The 14,834-nt window shown below is 42.6% G+C and overlaps 1 protein-coding gene across 4 annotated transcripts in view; it reads left to right on the top strand.

Moving 5' to 3' along the window:
• Nucleotides 1–3,395: 3,395 nt before the first annotated feature.
• LOC119912418 (TSC22 domain family protein 4-like) overlaps nt 3,396–14,834 on the top strand; it is a 27,258-nt gene continuing 15,819 nt past the window's right edge. The window contains exons 1-4 of one of the 4 annotated variants that reach the window (XM_038731615.1): nt 3,396–5,625; nt 5,936–6,061; nt 6,213–6,887; nt 6,964–7,097. In XM_038731615.1, coding sequence (XP_038587543.1) covers nt 6,237–6,887; nt 6,964–7,097 — 785 coding nt within the window. In that variant the 5' untranslated portion in view covers nt 3,396–5,625; nt 5,936–6,061; nt 6,213–6,236. Of the gene's footprint in view, nt 6,062–6,212; nt 6,888–6,963; nt 7,098–14,834 lie in introns of all 4 variants that reach the window. The other 3 variants (XM_038731616.1, XM_038731614.1, XM_038731613.1) reach the window with 3 other exon arrangements.

Below are 14,834 nucleotides of genomic sequence, written 5' to 3'. Positions count from 1 at the left end.
TGACAGCAGATATTTGACTATTGATAAAGAAACAGTTCTGCAGCTCGCACTGCTGCACCAGAAAATCCACTAAAGACAACAATCAGCTGACTGCAGTGTGTAGAAACAGGCATAGGGCTGCTAGCGGTGAGTCCGTCATTTGTCACGTTAATTACATGATTTAAATTCTAATAATAAAAACAGACCCATCACTTCTCCTGTAAACAATTTTTTTTTTCAACTCTTTATTGAACATGTTACTGAATAAAAATAAACAATCAACAAAAAAAGATCATCTGCAGATTGTCCAGATAACATGTCATGTTCAAAGGGGGTAGGGAGAAGTTACTTTTCTTGTCCTATCCCCACTTCACTGATATGTTTTAACTACTTAAACTATGTAACTTACCTAAACTTAACTATATGAAGATCAAAAAAGAAAATCACTGTTCCAGCTCATATCCATCAAGGATTCTTTTTTTAAATTTAAATTGCAATAAGTTTTTACATAATTTTAAATCATTACTGCTGTTGTTCCACAGGATAACACCCTGGGTTGTTATACAGTGGAACTTAGTATTTGTTAGAATTAGCGGTCTACTAAACTTTGATTCAACAAACCTTCATGACTTGCTAACCCTCCCGTTTTTCACTGCACTCCCCCGGCTTTGTCCTGCCCCACAGAAGGTTAATGGTGACAGATGTGATTGTAGATTTATTTCTAAAACAGTTGTAGTGACCAGTCAACATTTGTCCCTAGTTCACTTCTAAATATCCTCTAACATCTTAATTCTCTCAGTCTCAAAGCTGCAGATCATGTGTGTCATGTGTGACAGTTGCACCTTCCTGCAACAAATATTTACTGATGGACAATTGTTTACATGTTAAGTTGTTGAGACTGTAATCTATTTTATTAACATAATCCCTTCAGGAAAAGATTTAATAGCCCACATACATACCAGCTTTCAGTATCAGCCTGTGTAGTTTATACAGGTAAGGGGTCTACTTTCCAAATCATTCTCTAAATCTAAATATCGTCTCTTTTTCACTTTAATATCGGCATCGGTCCTCCATAAACCCAGATCAGTCGGGCTCTAGTGGAGACGTAGTATAACACGTACACACTGCACGAATATGCAGTATACAGTTACACCATGGAGTCTGAACAGCGTCTCAGGGCACATTCAAACCTTTACCTCTGAGTCCAGACGCACTTAAAAGATTTAAAGTCCTGCAGCCTCGTGAGTCTTTCCCAGCTGCACCAGGCTGCAGCGGCGTCAGCTGACCACAAGAGGTCACTGCACTGACACCCTACAGCAGGGTCTTCATCTGCCCTGAAGCCTCAAAGGTTCTGATGAGGTTTATGATCTATAAATACATAAAGTATACATAAAACAAATAACTACAAGGAGTACATTACATTTATGCATTTAGCTGATGCTTTCATCCAAAGCGACTTACAGCTGCTATGTGTCAGAGGTCGCACGCCTCTGGAGCAGCGAGGGGTTAAGTGTCTTGTTCAGGGACACAGTGGGGGATTGAAAAAGTTCTAAAAAGATTTCATCAAGATGTTTTAAATCGGCCTTCTGTCATAATAAGACATTAAATTACTGAGTTATGATTCAGAATTATTCTCTTTATGATGTTCAGATACTTTCATATTATGTAAATGTTTCTGTCAGAATAAAACATTAATTAATCAATCGATCAGAATTTATTTATAAAACACCAAAACAACAGAACAATAAATAAAATACAAATGAATAAAATCAATACAAGGGCCAAGAAACCAAGGACCACAGGACTAAACCACTACAGACCCGTCGCCCTGACCTCTGTGGTTATGAAGTCCTTTGAACGCCTTGTGTTGTCCCACCTAAAATCCATCACAGACCAGATCCTGGACCCCCTGCAGTTCGCCTACAGAGCAAACAGGTCTGTAGATGATGCAGTAAACATGGCCCTTCACTACATCCTCCAGCACCTGGACTCCCCAGGAACCTACACCAGGATCCAGTTTGTGGATTTCAGCTCTGCTTTCAACACCATCATCCCGGGCCTGCTGCAGGACAAGCTCTCCTAGCTGAGCGTGCCTGACTCCACCTGCAGGTGGATCAAAGACTTCCTGACAGACAGGAAGCAGCGCGTGAAGCTGGGAAAACAAGTCTCTGACTCCAGGACCATCAGCACCGGATCCCCTCAGGGCTGCGTTCTCTCCCCCCTTCTCTTCTCCCTGTACACCAACAGCTGCACCTCCAGTCACCAGTCTGTCAAGCTCCTGAAGTTTGCGGATGACACCACCCTCATTGGGCTCATCTCTGGTGGGGATGAGTCCGCCTACAGGTGGGAGATCGGCCATCTGGTGACCTGGTGCAACCAGAAACAGTCTGGAGCTCAACGCTCAGAAGACAGTGGAGATGGTCGTGGACTTCAGGAAGAGCCCAGCTCCACCCTCCCCCCATCATCCTGTGTGACCCCTCAGTCACCACTGTGGACTCCTTCTGCTTCCTGGGCACCATCATCTCCCAGGACCTCAAGTGGGAGCTGAACATCACCTCCCTCACCAAGAAGGCCCAGCAGAGGATGTAGTTCCTGCGGCAGCTGAAGAAGTTCAGCCTGCCAAAGACAATGATGGTGCACTTCTACACCTCCATCATTGAGTCCATCCTCACCTCCTCCATCACCATCTGGAATGCTGCTGCCACCGCCAGGGACAAGGGCAGGCTGCAGCGCATCATTCGCTCTGCAGAGAAGGTGATTGGCTCCAGGACTCTGTGGCGAGCAGGAAAGATTGCAGCTGACTCCTCCCACCCCGGACACAAACTGTTTCAGACTCTCCCTTCTGGCAGGAGGCTGCGGTCCATCAGGACCAAAACCTCTCGCCACAAACACTTTCTTCCCGTCTGCAGCCTCATTAACAAGACCACTTACAAACGATACAAATGTCTCTGCACATAAATCCTGTTTCATCTCGTGTCGGGCTCAGACCTGACATGTTGCACATATTTGTTGTTGATTGTTGATCTTTGTTGTATATTTTTATGTTGTCAGGTTATATATTAATATGTACACAATATTCTCTTCTGTTGCGTTACATCTGCACAGACCCAGAATAATGCACATGTATGTATCTGTTGTTCTTCTATTCCATATTTATATATTTCCACATTTATTTATGTCGACTGGATGTTTGTCTACGTGCAGCACCTCATCACCACAGCAAATTCCTCGTGTGTGTAAAACGCTACTTGACAATAAAGCTCCTTCTGATTCTGACATGTGGACTGAATAAAATATACCCCTCGCCCCGTCTGCACGGCGCATGCACTTCCAAGTCGCGCACGCGCGTTGTTCGTTCACGCGCACGCGCGTTGCTCGTTCACGCGCACGTCCCGTCTCTCACTCTACCAGGGGAAGGCGGGGGGGCCGTGTGCCCCGGACATGATGATGAGGAGGAGGAGGAGGATGAAGGTGATTACTGGCTGTTTAAGAGGCGCGCGCGGTTTACAGAGAGAGGGGAGGCAGAGAAGCAGAAGAAGAGTTAGTTTCTCCTTAGAGAAGAAGAAGAAGGAGCCTCCCGCTGCAGGCCGGATCTGTGGTGGACTAAAAGAAGAAGAAAACCCGCAGAAGAAGAAGTTGGAGGAACTCCTCTTGAAACTTTTCTCTCTGTGCGCGCTCCCGCCGCCTGCGGCTGGCCCGAGGCTGTACTGCGCATGCCCACTTCCTGTGTATAATACACCGATTGTGTCACGGGGTCCGGCGGTGACGTCATCGGAGAGCGAGCGAGACAGAGGCGCGCGGCCGCTGATCCGGAGCAGCACCGGGAGCGCGCTTCAGCTGAGTGAACGTGAGTCTTTGTTTACGATGACGTCAGAGGGATTGTTGTTTACTACCCGTTTCACAGTATTTGTACTTTAAACAACTGGTGTGAGTTTTATAAAGTACAGATAATATTTCAGAGTATAGATACTATACAGCTGGCACCAGAGCAGTTTTCCAGTCCGGCGTTCAGAGTATTTATACTTTATACAACTAGTCCGGCGTTCAGAGTATTTGTACTTTATACAACTAGTTCGGCGTTCAGAGTATTTGTACTTTATACAACTGGCACCAGAGCAGTTTTCCAGTCCGGCGTTCAGAGTATTTGTACTTTATACAACTAGTTCGGCGTTCAGAGTATTTGTACTTTGTAAAGTACAGCTGAGAGTTTTTCAGCTTCACTAACCCTAAACCCAGGACCGAGGACAGAACCCTCACTGACAGCTGTTTAAATAACACTGCATCATAACACTCATCATTAATCTGTTCAGTGGGTCCCAACCTGTGGCTCAGGACCCTTCGAGGGTCACTAAGAATGTGAAATGAACTTTTAGTCTCTTACTGGATGTTGTAGCAGGTTTAAAGTTTTAACTTGTTGTTTTAGTCTGTTTAAAGTCTACTGTTAGTCAGAACTCACAGGAGCAGTACTCACTGAAGTACTAATGATCAGAGTTTCAACCAAGCGTCAGAGACAGCTGTGCAGTTTCCTGAACTTTATCTAATGGTTCCACCTCCGTCTCATTTCCTCTGGTGGAGATACAGAGTAATCTGAAGATAAACCAACCAGCCAATCAGTGAGTGAAGTTACTGCAGCCGGCAGACCGATGTATGAAGGAAGACCCCACATGTACACACTGAGAGTACAAGTAGGAACTGCTACTACATGTACAGACAGAGAGTACAAATACTATAGAGTATAGAATAGAGTACAAGTAGTAGCAGCAGTGCGTGTGCAGACAGAGAGTACATATACTCCGAGTACAAGTAGTAGCAGCAGTGCGTGTGCAGACAGAGAGTACATATACTCCGAGTACAAGTAGTAGCAGCAGTGCGTGTGCAGACAGAGAGTACATATACTCCGAGTACAAGTAGTTGCAGCAGTGCGTGTGCAGACAGAGAGTACATATACTCCGAGTACAAGTAGTAGCAGCAGTGCGTGTGCAGACAGAGAGTACAAATACTATAGAGTATAGAATAGAGTACAAGTAGTAGCAGCAGTGCGTGTGCAGACAGAGAGTACATATACTCCGAGTACAAGTAGTAGCAGCAGTGCATGTGCAGACAGAGTACATATACTCTGAGTACAAGTAGTAGCAGCAGTGCGTGTGCAGACAGAGAGTACATATACTATAGAGTATAGAATAGAGTACAAGTAGTAGCAGCAGTGCGTGTGCAGACAGAGAGTACATATACTATAGAGTATAGAATAGAGTACAAGTAGTAGCAGCAGTGCGTGTGCAGACAGAGAGTACATATACTCCGAGTACAAGTAGTTGCAGCAGTGCATGTGCAGACTGTGTGAATGTGGTTTTACAGCTCAGATCCTGCAGAACCTGAACTCAGCACACACTCTGTAATCCAGATTGTGCAACAGGCTGCAGCCTGAAGCAACCAGCAACAGAACAGAGTCAGAGGAAACAGGAAGCACAGAAGAAGAAGAGGAGTGCGGGGCGAGAGACACTGACCATAACAGCAGGAGAGAGAGAGAGAGACAGTGTGGTGCAGTCTCCCTCTCCACGGTGTTTGTTGTTAGTCTTTCTGTGGACATAAAGCTGACTCCACAGAACCTGTGAGGACTCGTCTCCAGTCTGGGAACAGCAGCAGCAGGTAAACCTTAACGTGTCGGGGTTTAGACCTGGTGTCAGGTTGAGGTCAGGGGGTTAGTGGTTACAGCACAGAGACTCCATTATCAGTCAGACTTTACTGTTTGGAAAGTTGTAACTCAGCTCAGCTGCACACGTGCACTTGTTTTCATCACATCACCATCAAACACTAGCAAATCTGCTAACAGCTAAACACCCAGCACAAGAGACATATGACTGGCTGGTCCAACAGAAAGAAGGCCGGCTCGCCGTCTGGCAGCCTGCTGCTTGTTCTTAGCTTCATCTGACAACATGTTCTTCTTCTGTCTCTTCAGCCTCTGCCTGATGTCCATACTGAGAACACGGAGCTAGCAGAACTCACACTGTACAGTATATACGTGCTGCTTCTTCTTATAGTTCCTCGCTGAAGAGTCGTGTTGGTGTCGTACTGCCTGTTACAAGTCAGTGTAGCATCTGAAGCTTTTATGTTAAGATAAAAAGAAGCTCCTCTCTCTGAACTCTGTAAATAAGTCCAGTTTTCCAGCAGCGAGCGCACAAACACCTTTTAGTGAAGCGTCCTCGTAAGTCACGCGTTGTCTTTGTGTGTTTCAGTGAGTCTGCGGTGGGTTTGTGAGGATGAGCGGTGGTAAAAAGAGGAGTGGCTTCCAGATCACCAGCGTGACCTCAGATTTCAACCAAACTCCAGCTGGCCAATCAGCTCCCAGCGTGGTCCTGACTGCCCTCCAATCAGCAGCCTCCTCCTTCTCCTGCAGCCCTCTGGGAAGCTCCTCCCAGCCGAACACGCCCTCTCTGAAGAGGAAGTACATGTCCCATGATGCCCCGGGGCAGGGTGCAGGGTCTTCCTCCAGATTCAGGGTGGTGAGGCTGACGGTGGGCGGTTCCGGCAGCGGCGGGCGGGGCGAGCCCTATCGCCGTGGACGATGGACATGCACGGACTTTGAGGAGCGACTGGAAGGGGCGGGGTTCAGGCGGGTGATGGACACCATGAGACACGCCCACTCGCTGGAGTCCCTTGAGATGATTGGCCGGGACATAGACGGAGGTGCCCATCTGCTGGCTCAGCCAATCAGAGGCCGCGAGGGGGTGGGGCTAGCAATGCGCAGCGGGCCATCCTCCCCAACGCACGAAGAGCCTTTCAACTTCCGGCTCCTGGGCAGCAAAGAGCCAATGAGAATACAAGGTTTAAACTCCACCCCTCCACCTCCTTCGCCCCGGCCACGGAACATCCCTCCTCCTCTACGATTGGACGTCGATGCTGCGGGACGGGTACAAACACACCAACACATGTTTCTAGTGGAAGAACTTTAATATGTGATCATCAACGTGTGTCTCTGTCTGCCAGTCTGTCCTCAGGCTTTCCCACTCCCAGCCCAGCTCCCCCCCTGCTGGACCGTACCATCCCACTCTGACCCCCATTCAGACTCCAGCTGCCTTCAGTCTGGACCAAACCATCTTCAACCTGCCAGGGGACGCCAGGTAGATTTTTATTAAATGGTGTAGCAGGTCTAAACTACCTATGAATTTTAATAAATTTATGAGATTACCCAATTATGAATTTTAATATTCAGACAACATTAATCTATAGATCTCTCGTTTCGCGGTGCACCACCGGAGTTGTTATTAATTTAGAGTCTCCGGACCTCTAGGTAGCTTTTATTAATTATACAATTATTTACCAGTGATCAGATAGTTAATATTCGCTCAATTATCTTAAATCAATCAGTCAGTCTCATATCTAAAGGGTAAATTCTCTTGGCAGGGACTCAGAAGTAGGCAATACACACAATTCCTTGGTTATAGTGAATTTATTAACTAAGGTGATATAAAAAGGTGGTTAAATACATCAGAGAAATATACAATGGCTAAACAATGAGAATGGAGGTTCGATTGTGGGAGGATTTGACTCCCACGGCAGAGGAGAACGAATGAAAGTAAGCTATGAGTTAAAAGACAATATTAACACTATGGGACCTCCCTGAACACAGAATACTTTGTTTTGGTCTTACTGCTTGTGTCGGCGGCCTCCTTTGGCCTGTTGCACGGGTCCCACGCTAGCTGCCCGATCCCTGGCTTTTTGCCAGGGGATTCTCCAAGGTTCTCCGTGTCTGATTCTTGCCCCCTTTTAAGGAGAGTTCTGATAGGCTGTTCAGGGAAATGTTAACTGCTGGTTAATGTCCCTTTAGTCAGTTTAACAGTCATCAGTTATCAGGCTGCAGAATCAAAGGTGCCAGTTTTACGATCAGGCTGCTCAGGAACAGCACATAGGGAAAGCAACCTTTCCACCCCCTTCTGTTGGAGTCTCTTCAGCCGTCTGTTGAAAGTTGATCTCAACCCCCCTCCGTCTCTCAGGGAGAGGGGAATAATATTTGAGTAGTCCAAAATTATTTAATATAAAATGCACAAATCCAAACTGTCGGTTCACTACACTACATTGGTTTACCTGTGTGTGTGGCTTGATGTTGTGAGACTGAAGTCACATTTGTTGATGTAGAGGACAGTGTCGTCTGCGTACAGATCAAACACGTGGACACACTTTGGATTTACATGTGCAAAATGTGTAGAATATGCATGCTGTACTGAAATGGGGGGGGGGGGGTGTTGAGAGTCATCCATGTCAGTGGGGGTCTCAGGCAGATGAGGCTGCAGACTGAAAGAAACTGTTCCTTTTGTGTGAGGTTTGTGGGGTGTCTGAGGGTGCCTGTGGGTACAGGTCCAGGAGGGATGTTATATTGCAGCACATCACCTTCTCTGCAGAGCGAATGATACGTGGTACCAGCACCATCATTGAATTTTGCAGACTAAACTAAACTCCTCTGCTGGGCTTTTTTGTTGAGGGAGCGACCTACGACCATCTGCACTGTTTAGAGAGTGTTGAGCACCAGATTGTACTGGCTGCACCAGATGGTCAGACACGCTGCTTCCTGTCTGTCAGGAAGTCAGTGATCCACCTGCAGGTAGAGTCAGGTACGTACGTTCATCTGAGAGAGCTTGTCCTGCAGCAGGGCCGGGATAATGGTGTTGAAAGCAGAGCTGAAATCCACCAACAGGATCCCGGCGTAGGTTCAAGGGGAGTCCAGGTGCTGGAGGAAGAAGTGAACAGACCTGTTGGCTCTGAAAGGCAAACTGCAGGGGGTCCAGGAGTGGGTCTGTAATGGATTTAAGGTGGGACAACACAAGGCGTTTAAAAGACTTCATTACCACAGGTCAGGGTGACGGGTCTGTGGTCATTTAGTTCTATGGTCCCTGTTTTTTGGGGTTTTAGGGATGGTGGTGGAGGCTTTTGGTGTGTTCCATTTGACATGAGAAATCATTCCCAGCTCCGACCTCCGAGGTCAATGGTTCACAGCATTTGAAGCAGGGTTTGGATTTGTAGTCCTCAAGACAAAAGCAGGATCTGTGGTAGAGGACTGTTCTTGTAGTGTCTGAGTACAGCCGCTCGGCTGGGTCCAGACCCAAAGTGGGCTTCAGATCCTTTGTGGATCAGTCACGACTTGTAATCTTTCATTTAATAGAGTTTAACTGGAGATTAATTTATTCATCCACACAGTAGGATTGAACATTTAAATAAAGTTGTGTTTTTAACTCAGAAGGCAGAATCGTTTTACTTGCAGGCTCTAGTGAAGCTGACATCATCCAGTTTCACTGTTCACTGTGTCGTGGTGAAAAACAATGAGACACACCAGAGTTTAGAACGATCGACGAGGTGAAATGAAGGAAGCTATTGGAGTTTATTAGCTGTGTTGATTGCATCCAGGTTTAAACTGCTGCACAACAGAGACAGTAGGATATGCTAAGCTAATGAGCGAAGCTAACACGCTCCTTTGTTGTGAGTGTGTCAGTGTAACAAGATGAAGGTGCAGACAATACAGACAGGCTGGACAGGAAACAAGCGTCCGGCCTAGATGGACTGTCCGGGGTCCAGACGAACTACAAGCTGCTGGTCTGAGCATCAGGACACTTGGACACCTGGACAGGTGCACCCGGGGATCAAACCACCGACCCTGAGATAATAGGACGACCTGCTAAGACACTTGACTCGTGCTCATTGAGACCAACATGTTAAAGTACAGATAAGAGAGTCAGGCCTGAGGCATCCAGATTCATGTTAATGCTACTGGACTGAAGCTAACCCCAGTGTGACACACAGCTGACCTGCATACCACCACACACACAGAAACACACACACTGTAACACACACTCACTCAAACACACACAGTAGCACACAAAGAAGCACACACTGAAACACACACCTAAGTCTATTTTCTCTGACAGTCAGCTGACATTGCAATGTGGAGAGAAAGTGAGAGGGAGGACGTGTGTGTTTCAGTGTGTGTGTGTTGGATTAAGACAAACAGAGGGTCTATTCATTCATGCCAGCAGGACGTCTGACTGTTTCTGTTTTCTAACAAAACTCTGCTGCTGTCAGTAAATGTTCTGTCTGATGTTCTTGCACAAAGAAGTAGAATTACCTCATTAAAACTTATGAAAGTTTTTGCTATTTAGTCCGATCCCCCTACTACTCTTCCTGGATACAAAATAAACTCTACATGAAACACAACAAAACAACAAAACAAACAAAAAATACAACAAACAACGTAAAAAATATACATAAAATAAAACAAACATACCTTACAAAATATACATAAAATGCAACAAACATAACGTACAAAATATACATAAAATAAAACAAGCATAACGTACAAAATATACATAAAATAAAACAAACATAACGTACAAAATATACATAAAATAAAACAAACATAACGTACAAAATATACATAAAATAAAACAAGCATAACGTACAAAATATACATAAAATGCAACAAACATAACGTACAAAATATACATAAATGCAACAAGCATAACGTACAAAATATACATAAAATGCAACAAACATAACGTACAAAATATACATAAAATAAAACAAGCATAACGTACAAAATATACATAAAATAAAACAAACATAACGTACAAAATATACATAAAATGCAACAAGCATAACGTACAAAATATACATAAAATAAAACAAGCATAACGTACAAAATATACATAAAATAAAACAAGCATAACGTACAAAATATACATAAAATGCAACAAACATAACGTACAAAATATACATAAAATGCAACAAGCATAACGTACAAAATATACATAAAATAAAACAAGCATAACGTACAAAATATACATAAAATAAAACAAGCATAACGTACAAAATACATAAAATAAAACAAGCATAACGTACAAAATATACATAAAATAAAACAAGCATAACGTACAAAATATACATAAAATGCAACAAGCATAACGTACAAAATATACATAAAATGCAACAAACATAACGTACAAAATATACATAAAATGCAACAAGCATAACGTACAAAATATACATAAAATGCAACAAACATAACGTACAAAATATACATAAAATAAAACAAGCATAACGTACAAAATATACATAAAATAAAACACATAACGTACAAAATATACATAAAATAAAACAAACATAACGTACAAAATATACATAAAATGCAACAAGCATAACGTACAAAATATACATAAAATAAAACAAGCATAACGTACAAAATATACATAAAATAAAACAAGCATAACGTACAAAATATACATAAAATGCAACAAACATAACGTACAAAATATACATAAAATGCAACAAGCATAACGTACAAAATATACATAAAATAAAACAAGCATAACGTACAAAATATACATAAAATAAAACAAGCATAACGTACAAAATATACATAAAATAAAACAAGCATAACGTACAAAATATACATAAAATAAAACAAGCATAACGTACAAAATATACATAAAATGCAACAAGCATAACGTACAAAATATACATAAAATGCAACAAACATAACGTACAAAATATACATAAAATGCAACAAGCATAACGTACAAAATATACATAAAATAAAACAAGCATAACGTACAAAATATACATAAAATAAAACACATAACGTAAAAAATACATAAAATAAAACAAACATAACGTACAAAATATACATAAAATGCAACAAGCATAACGTACAAAATATACATAAAATAAAACAAGCATAACGTACAAAATATACATAAACTAAAACAAGCATAACGTACAAAATATACATAAAATAAAACAAACATAACGTACAAAATATACATAAATAAAACAAGCATAACGTACAAAATATACATAAAATGCAACAAACATAACGTACAAAATATACATAAAATGCAACAAGCATAACGTACAAAATATACATAAAATGCAACAAGCATAACGTACAAAATATACATAAAATGCAACAAGCATAACGTACAAAATATACATAAAATAAAACAAGCATAACGTACAAAATATACATAAAATGCAACAAACATAACGTACAAAATATACATAAAATGCAACAAGCATAACGTACAAAATATACATAAAATGCAACAAGCATAACGTACAAAATATACATAAAATAAAACAAGCATAACGTACAAAATACATAAAATAAAACACATAACGTACAAATATACATAAATAAAACAAACATAACGTACAAAATATACATAAAATGCAACAAGCATAACGTACAAAATATACATAAAATAAAACAAGCATAACGTACAAAATATACATAAAATAAAACAAGCATAACGTACAAAATATACATAAAATGCAACAAGCATAACGTACAAAATATACATAAAATAAAACAAGCATAACGTACAAAATATACATAAAATAAAACAAGCATAACGTACAAAATATACATAAAATGCAACAAGCATAACGTACAAAATATACATAAAATGCAACAAACATAACGTACAAAATATACATAAAATGCAACAAGCATAACGTACAAAATATACATAAAATAAAACAAGCATAACGTACAAAATATACATAAAATAAAACACATAACGTACAAAATATACATAAAATAAAACAAGCATAACGTACAAAATATACATAAAATGCAACAAGCATAACGTACAAAATATACATAAAATAAAACACATAACGTACAAAATATACATAAACTAAAACAAGCATAACGTACAAAATATACATAAAATAAAACACATACAAATGCAACAAGCATAACATACAAAATATTGATAAGGCTGCAGGACTGCTTGTGGTGTACTCTGAGCCGTGAGAGACTGCCTCACAGCCCACCAGGACACTTGCAGCTTCATTGAGAGCTTTCTGTAGATCTGTTTGGCTGCACCTGAGCAGACGGGTGGAGCAGCGCTCTGGTGGCAGGGCTAAGAAAAGGGGAACCAGTTACTTCTCCTCCTCCATGTAAATATGATTCAAACCCCAGAACACTGGAAAGCCTCTGTGTTTAGAATCTGACCTTTCACGCTATGTCAGTTTCATACTGGACCCTGATTGGCTACAAACTATTAGTGATCATAAATCCAGCAGGTACAGTACGTGCAGGTGTGTTAAACCGTGCGACCTCCGTCCTTCAGCAGAGGAAAACCAGCTCATTCTGTACCGTCATGTCATGTTGTTTGTCCTGAGTTTAACCTCTAAGGCATCCTGCAGCCTGAAAGACACTACTCAGGGCTCTGCAGACTACGTTTGTCTGTTAATAATAATAATGAGCTAATAATTTACAGGTGATATTCTCCTGGAAAAGGATACACAAGGTCATTATTATGAAGTCATATATAAAAGAAAAGCTTTATGCAGGTAGGTTAGATGGAAATGTTGTGATAGGAAGCCGTTTGTTAAATAGAACCAGGATTAATAAACATAGTCCAGGTCCTTTCAGATGTTTCTGTTATGACAGTAACTAATGAGGAGCAGGAACTCTGAACGAATGAATGAAGCTCTGTGTTCTGACTCGCTCTGAGTGGGCGGGAGGAGAATTCCACTGCAGCCTTTTTATTGGCTGAGACCGTGAGTGGGCGGGAGCTGGAATGAGACAGCAGCCAACCAGAGAGCAGAGAGTGTGTTTGTGTTTTTGTGATGCCTCTCACTGGTTTAGAGGAGACGCGGAGAGACGGAGGTTTAGTTTAAGGTAAACATCTGGACGAGGCGGCTGCTTCTGATTGGACCTGTGAGCTCACAGAGAACCAGCCAATCACAGACAGCCTGGATGGGAATTTACTTTCCAAAAGACAAGAGACGGTGTGATATGAGGGACAAAGGACCTTAACAAGGGACAACAAGGACTCTGGACCTTAACTAGGGACAGGAGACCTTAACGAGGCACAACAAGGACTCTGGACCTTACGAGGGACAGGAGACCTTAACGAGGGACAGGAGACCTTAACGAGGGACAGGAGACCTTAACGAGGCACAACAAGGACTCTGGACCTTAACGAGGGACAGGAGACCTTAACGAGGGACAACAAGGACTCTGGACCTTAACGAGGGACAACAAGGACTCTGGACCTTAACGAGGCACAACAAGAAGTCTGGACCTTAACAAGGGACAAAGGACCTTAACAAGGGACAACAAGGACTCTGGACCTTAACGAGGGACAGGAGACCTTAACGAAGGACAACAAGGACTCTGGACCTTAACGAGGGACAACAAGGACTCTGGACCTTAACGAGGGACAGGAGACCTTAACGAGGCACAACAAGAAGTCTGGACCTTAACAAGGGACAGGAGACCTTAACAAGGGACAACAAGAAGTCTGGACCTTAACAAGGGACAGGAGACCTTAACAAGGGACAACAAGAAGTCTGGACCTTAACAAGGGACAGGAGACCTTAACAAGGGACAACAAGAAGTCTGGACCTTAACAAGGGACAGGAGACCTTAACAAGGGACAACAAGAAGTCTGGACCTTAACAAGGGACAGGAGACCTTAACGAAGGACAACAAGGACTCTGGACCTTAACGAGGGACAGAGGACCTTAACGAGGGACAGAGGACCTTAACGAGGCACAACAAGAAGTCTGGACCTTAACGAGGGACAGGAGACCTTAACGAAGGACAACAAGGACTCTGGACCTTAACGAGGGACAGGAGATCTTAAAAGGGGACAGGAGACCTTAACGAGGGACAACAAGGACTCTGGACCTTAACGAGGTACAGGAGATCTTAAAAGGGGACAGGAGACCTTAACGAGGGACAACAAGGACTCTGGACCTTAACAAAGGCCAACAAGAAGCCTGGACCTTAACAAAGGACAGGAGACCTTAAGAAGGGACAACATGAAGTCTGGACCTTAACGAGGGAAAGGAGA

The sequence above is a fragment of the Micropterus salmoides genome, unplaced genomic scaffold (assembly GCF_014851395.1).
Source record: "Micropterus salmoides isolate LMB-PRFRI ecotype aquatic unplaced genomic scaffold, ASM1485139v1 Ms_hic_scaffold_2, whole genome shotgun sequence".
NCBI classification, from domain to species: Eukaryota; Metazoa; Chordata; class Actinopteri; order Centrarchiformes; family Centrarchidae; genus Micropterus; species Micropterus salmoides.
This window is presented reverse-complemented; position numbering and strand designations above follow the sequence as displayed.